The 7,191-nt window shown below is 44.1% G+C and overlaps 1 protein-coding gene across 2 annotated transcripts in view; it reads left to right on the top strand.

Annotated features, from left to right (window-relative positions):
- MCC (MCC, WNT signaling pathway regulator) overlaps positions 1-7,176 on the top strand; it is a 362,568-nt gene extending 355,392 nt beyond the window's left edge. For both annotated transcript variants that reach the window (XM_014521105.2, XM_006026174.3), the window contains 2 exons: positions 3,604-3,726; positions 6,540-7,176. In XM_014521105.2, the coding sequence (XP_014376591.1) occupies positions 3,604-3,726; positions 6,540-6,720 (304 nt within the window). In that variant the 3' untranslated portion in view covers positions 6,721-7,176. The remainder of the gene's footprint in view (positions 1-3,603; positions 3,727-6,539) is intronic.
- Positions 7,177-7,191: the final 15 nt, after the last annotated feature.

Below are 7,191 nucleotides of genomic sequence, written 5' to 3'. Positions count from 1 at the left end.
GCAGGAATGACTGTAGTCAGTAAAGTTGGGGCATATATGCTCAATAAACACAAGGGCCCTGCCGGCTCACAAGGGAGGTTTAGGTCCAGTACTGCAACATCTGTCACCTGCATCTGCCCAGTGGACTCCACAGCTCTGAGGTCGTTTCCCAGCCCCCCCTCAACAATGCATTGGCATAAGAGTAGTAGCAGGAGCATCAGGGTTCAGGACTTGAGCCTTGCCCCTTTCAGGGACATAGGAACTGAACTCCATCTGCGTGGAAGGGAGGCATTTCCTGCTGCTCCGAACTCACAGCTACAAGCCTTTTGCGGCAGAGCTGTTAAGCCAGGTCACGTCCCGTTTTACCCAACAGCCCAGTGATAAGAGCAATCATCAGGAATAAGGGGGCCCACAGTTATCCCTCTTTTTCTGGTTTGTAGCAGGATTTGAACGCAGATCTCCCACCTTTCAGGAGAGAGCCGTAAGCCCTGGATTTAAACATGGTTCTTGCACATCCCAGGCGAGTACTGTAATCACTGGGCTATAGAGTAACCTCGGCCTCTCTCTCACTTTCTCATGCACTCTCCGTCCAGTTAGACAGAAAAAGAGGTGTTTCTGCAGTGGTTTTCTGCATCCTTCAGGGTAGTGCTCACTGACATATGGGTAAAAGGGCGATATCCCCTCTTCCTCCTCCTCACTCTGTTTTGTGTGCGACTCAGTCTACTCGACATGTACTAAAAACCTCTGCTGGACTAAGCCTCACAGTCATGGTAAGCAGAATGTCTACTTAACAAACGGTGCTGGGGTATAGCCGTCTAGCAAAAGCAGATCTAGCTTTTTGAACAGAGGGATGCAGCTAGCGTGGTGCATCATCACATATAGCACAACACTTTTTTTCTCTAGTTAAAAAGAAATTAGAAACTTTAATAGACCAGGGGCATGGGGCTGTATTGTTCAGTTTAAGATCCAAGCAAAAATAAATATAACTTTATTGGAATGGGCATTAATTTGCTATTCATATATTCTGTGTAAAAACAAAACAAACAAGGCAAAAATAATCAAAAGATGTTTCATTACTCCTGGAGCCCTTAGAATTAAATGGACATCTTTTTAAGAGTCATAAAACAAAATCTAACTTTCTTGAGCATCTTGACAGTGCATCCAGTGGTTCGCTGAACATTATTTCCACACCTGAGTTAATGTTTCTCCTAGTGTTAAAAGCATTTTGTAGAGCTGTGAAATAGGAGCTACATTACCAGAAACAGGTAGCAGACAGCAGACTTGCAGCATAAAGGCTGTGCCTTGATTACTGGAACCATTAAAGGCCATTAAAAAGGAGAGAGGGTCGTTAATACCTGTGGAATGGAGAGTTTAGAAGGGATCAGGTAGATGATAATGAGCCACAATGTCAGCTGACTCCCTCACTGATGCTGCCTACTGCAAGGCAGTTGCTTTTAAAATTTGGGTGGAGCAGGGATCAAAGTGGGGGTGTAACTGCACCACTTTCCTGTCCATCTGTCTGTCGCCTACCCCCCAGGTATAGCACCCAGTTTTCAGTTTAAGTGCTGAAGATATGTGGTGTTGTGCACATGACTAGCAGCAAGAAATTTCAGTGCATCCAGTGCAAATTGGGCAGGGGTAAGTGGCAGCTGAAGAAATGTTTTGAGAATCCAGATTTTGGATGTGGGTGTTTAAGATTGCAGTTAGACACCTAAGAACCTTCCTGGATTTAGCCCTAAATGCCTCACAAACATTAATTCATCTTCTGAACACCCTTTAAGATGATATTACTATACCCATTCTATAGGTGGGAGCCTGAGGTATGGAGATAAAGGTCAAAAGGGTCCACTGATTTGTGTTGCTCAAATTGAGACCCCAAGGACTGATTTTTAAGAACACTTATTTATATAGCAGTTCATCTGTGTAAAGTGCAGCTCCCACTGACTTCAGTTATAGCTCTGAGTGCTCAACATTTCTGCAGATCAGGCCCTAGGGTCTCAGATTGGGCCCTCAGAAAAGGAGAAATATACCGTTAGTTGACTGCCTCTGAGAAGTTTGGTTTTTAAGTGACTTGCCAAGTGTCACACGGGAACTTTGGCAGGGTCAAGGACAGACCACTGTTCTCCCAGGCTGCCTCCAGCTGCCTTAACCAAGGAACTGCCCCTTCCCTTCTGAAATCCTCTGCCTCACAGACGGGGCGGGGTCTGCACGGCACAGTTGCAAAACCCTGGTTCACCCAAAAAGCAGCTTGACCTTGTGCATTTGATGGAGGCAGGGGGTCCTGTGGAAAGATGGTGTCTGATCATTTAACTGTATACTTTGTGGACATGCTCACTCTCATGTATTTTGTGCTGCCTTTTTACCAACGTTAGGAATTTTTTTTTAAAACCTGTTTAAAATCCTCAGTTAACAGTTCAGGAAGCAGAAAGCAAAGCAGCAAGTCGGGCAAGGGAAGGGTACTCAGGGAGGGTTAAGAGTACTCCTGGCAAAAATTTGGCCTGGAAGATCCCTGGCTGAAGAAATCCCTGAAGTCTTTCTCTTGCTGCCTCTTGCTCTCACTCTCCATTTCATATTATTGTTTCTTCATCCCTTGTATTTCCCACTGCCAAATAAAAAAGGCTCCTAATCATTCCTAATCAGTATTAATGATCCATCTTATTCTGGTGTAAACCTGTTGTGGTAACTGTGTTAAAACCTTTAAAACTATATTTTAAAATATGATTCATAAACCATTTCTCAACTATTTCATAAGTCTCGACTGCAAAGGGTCTTTTGTAAACACAGCGTTGTGCAGAGCTGCAGGAGAACGATGTCTGCTGTGGGTCACGTCTTTACACTGTGACTTGGTTCTGCTCATGACCATCCCGCTTCATTCTGCTCCATGAATTGATGCATTCCTAATCCAGGGCAGCAAGCTCAGGCTGTTGGGTGCATTGGATTGATGTTTTGCTTCCGTGCCTCCTGGGATCTGGGATGCTGGGGAAGCTTCACTGTTTGATGTCTTCCTCTTACACACTGAGTCTTCGTCTTATACTCCGAGTCTTCCTGTAGTTTCTTTTTTTCCCCTCTACTGAAGAAAATGTTTAAGTCAAAACAAACAAGTGCTTGAGTAGCAAATTGCCTTGATTAGTAATCCAGCATACACAATGATTATACCTTTTCTATATACATAGTACCTTGAAGCTTAAATTCTTTACAGTTTCTTTAGCTGAGTTGCCATGACACACACAGTGCACAGAACATGGCATGAACCAATATCTTCCACCGATCGCTCTCTTTAACTGTGACTGTTACGCATCCTACTCTTGTTTATTATCTTTTAATGAGGTGTCGTGAATAAGAAGACCCCTGTGGTCACAGAATTTTGCCCTACGTTTGCCCACATGACCTTTTGTCCTCCATTAGTAATTGGTGAGGTTGCTACTTTGCATTTTTAAATCGAGTTTGAAGCAATTTCACTGAGAAATAAATCTTGCATTATCAGAGTTGCATAAAGGAAATGCCTTCTTCCCATAACCCTGACCCAGAAGGCATGTGGCTGACTACTATCCAAACTCAGGCAAGTCCAAGCATTGCTATTGTGCAGTTAACTGATTTTTCTTCTTTCCTTGTGTCCTGATGCAGAGAGAAGAAACTGAAAGCCAGAGTGCAGGAGTTAGTGAGTGCCTTAGAGAGGCTCACAAAGAGCAGCGAAATCCGACATCAGCAGTCTGCAGAGTTTGTGAATGACCTGAAAAGGGCAAACAGGTAAAGGATTTTCTAGCGAGCGGATGCACGTATGATTTCTGCTGCACTCCCGTAGTGCACTGTTAATCCTTTTCCTGCCTTAATGAGCAGGCTTTACATCCTCAGCTTCACGCCAGTAGTCTGAAAGGTTGCAAGGTTATCCTTGAGGGCAGGGGGTAAATCCCTCTTGCTCAGCACAGTGAGAACTCTGTAGCGGGATGAAATGGGATCAGTTATATTGCTGCTGGGCTGTTCTCTCCCCCCCACCCCCTAAAAGGGAAGCATTACAAATGATTGCTCCATTTAGCCATGCTTATGATTTAGAGCACTTTGCTGCAATCTCCCCTTCCCTTGAGCCTGGCTCATTCATCTCCACTGATCCTTTCAAATTCTCTTCCTATCAAATTTGCTTCCATAATCCCAGGCAGTGAAATGTTTGGTAGTGTCCTGTCCCATCCCATCTCCCTCCAACCCCACCAGCTGGTCTGCATCAGCTGTAGATTTTGATAGACTGAGAGTTAATAGTGGCATTGGTCTTTCTTATGCTCAGAGTCAAATATTCACCATGTAGTGTGTCATTTGTGTGCTCTAGTCTAACTGTCACAGAAGGGCTTGGCCATTGTGGTGACAAGCTAGCCTAGATATTCAGTCAGTATCCACCTGGTGCTTTCCTATTGAATAGAAGGGGAGGCAATAGGGATTTGACAATAGTGCATTTGGCAAGTAAATGTTAACGTGTGTTGTTGGACTTTAAGCAGGCACACACTCAAGGTCAATTTGAGTACTTACATGATCCACATCAGTGTAATATCTGGGCACCCCACAAACTTTTTACAGGTGGCACAGAGAGATTCAGTGATGTACCCAAATTCATACTGGAACCTACGTTCCAAACCCCAGCCAGGTACCCTGTCTGTCAGACCATCTGCCCGCTCCAACCCTCCTTTCCAATTAAAATAGAACATGGAAAAAACTAAAATACGTTTCACCATGATGCCCTTTGCTTTATTTAACTTCCTTCCTAGGCTAGTCAATGCAACTTCCTGGTTCGTATGCACTAACAATACACAGTTGAGCTGAAGTTCCCAACACTTACGGGACACGCTGGGAAAATCTTTCCTTTGTTGAACTTTGTGTGACTGTTATTTAATTAAAACGTGGTTTATTATGTTTCACAAATCTTGTAGGTACAGCATCTCGATTTTGGTTGTAGACCTACCTGATGTTGTCCCCATTAACAAAACACAACAGGTCATACACCTATGTCTTCCCCACACAACCTGTGCGCCAGGCCTGGGACTGGTGTCAGGAAGCACATACTCATTCCTACTCAGGACACAGCCACCTGGGCACAAATGCTGAGGTGGCCAGGCAAGGCTGCTCTGAGCCAGCTGCATTGCTTTGTTTTTTTGTGGTTTGGCTGGGGCCTGCTTCTGAGTGTCAGTCCTGTGACTAATAGACTATGCCACAAAAGTGGTATAGTCACACCTCCAGAGTCTAGTTCCTTGAGAGAGAGCAGTCCCATTCCTATTAACATCTCTGCCAATTGAGGTCCCTCAAAACTAACAACTCAAGCTATGGTATCATGGAATTGCATTGTGCCCTAGCATACTAGCCTATATGTGGTCCCAACCCCATTGTGTCAAAAATCAAGACAAACTCTTAAAAATCAAGAGATTTGGAATGCTATTTTTGAATTGAGAGGCTATTTTTGAAGTGTTTGTGTGTGTGTTGGGGGGGGGAGGTTTGGAGCCCAGGGTGGGGGGTCCCTGCACACCCTGACAAGATGTGTTAGGTCAGGAGTGAGGGGCAGCAGCAGGGCTGGGGGGGCTGTGGCTTGGGACTGAAGGGCAGACACACACACACACACACAGAGCCAGTCAGACGCCCACGACTGTGTTGCATGACTTGCCCCGGCCCCAAGGCCCCATTCACCCCTGCCCCACTCCCTCCCTCACAGTGGGGGCCTCGATCTTTCCCCACCCACCACCCGCCGCTTCCCCTCCACACACTTACCAGCTCAGCACTCTCTCTCCGTGTGCCAGAAGAAAAAATCCTGAGATTTGCTCTATCAGGAGATCATGAGTCAGACTTAATTTGACTTGGAAATCAGGAGTCTCATGATTTTTTTTTCATGAGAGTTGGCTTTACTGGCATTGCACACATTGCACGCACGTAGGCACGTGGTTCTCAACCAAGAACCTCCTTGTTCAACTCAAGACACCCCTTAGAAAATGCCAACTCTTGGTTTTCATTCAGTTTTTTACTACAGAAAAATAATAGAGAAATTCTTCTGTTGAAAAGAAGTCAGAAAGACCACAACAGGTCAGCATGTTTTTAATACTCTGGATTCCTATTTGAAATCTCTGGGTTTATCTTGTGAATCATGCCTACACACCTAACAGTGCTAACACCCTCCTTGATACCTTGTGGCACCCTTGAAAGGACTCAAGGTACCCCATGGTGCTGATGCACCTGGCTAAGAATCGCTTCTGTAGGCACTAACAAAAGTGACAAGTTGCGCTGTCTTGGATTTTTCAGGTCCCGTTTCCTGCTCCTTGTACTGTGGGCGTCTCAGGCTTTTATTTGCTCATTTTTATTTTCTGGGAAGAACACTAGTTCACTCAAGGCTGAGACTTTGGAAACAAGGTCCTGGCTTGCAAGGGAGTCATTTTGTAAACCTTAAGGGGGAAAAAAAAAGTTTGATTTCAGGTGGGGAAATCTGTGTGTCAAATTTTTGTAAGTGGTTGTTGATTTTGGGTGCCTCAGTTTCTAAGTATGTGCCTTGAGTCAGCTATATTGAATGTTCTTATATTGCTGCTTGTTTCCAATAGTAACCTGGTGGCAGCCTATGAGAAAGCAAAGAAGAAGCATCAAAACAAACTGAAGAAACTGGAGTCACAAATGATGGCCATGGTTGAAAGGCATGAGACGCAAGTGAGGATGCTCAAACAAAGAATAGCTCTGCTGGAGGAAGAGAACTCAAGACCTCATACCAATGAAACTTCACTTTAAATGTCTTATCTATCTATACATATAGATAGATATATATCTATATATAGCTATATATCTATCTATACATATAGATAGATATATAGCTATATATAGCTATATATAGATAAAAGACAATTAGTGCCATTAAAAACCTGTTTCTTTTTGAGGCTGATTTTGGGTAGTGAACACTTAAGGATATGGGACATAACATAGACATAGATCAGCACCTCATCTTGGACTTTGGCTCTCAACTCAAGTCAAGAGGGATGGAGAGACTATTCTCAGCCTAAGCCAAGGATAGTTTTTTGATGATTCCTTGCTAATGGACCATGCCTAAAGGTAAAATTTCTCTTCATACCAAGGTTACGTATATAGTGTATGTAAGGTCTCGGCCCATGCAGAATTTTGTAGTATGTGGGACACCTGGATCCCTTTGCATTCCATCACTGCAGATGTAGTGCTAAGAGAAATAACACGTTACGAAATTTTTCT

The sequence above is a fragment of the Alligator sinensis genome, unplaced genomic scaffold (assembly GCF_000455745.1).
Source record: "Alligator sinensis unplaced genomic scaffold, ASM45574v1 scaffold225_1, whole genome shotgun sequence".
In the NCBI taxonomy this organism is placed as follows: Eukaryota; Metazoa; Chordata; order Crocodylia; family Alligatoridae; genus Alligator; species Alligator sinensis.
The sequence above is the reverse complement of the archived record's forward strand: the minus strand, read 5'-3'. Positions and strand labels throughout refer to the sequence as shown.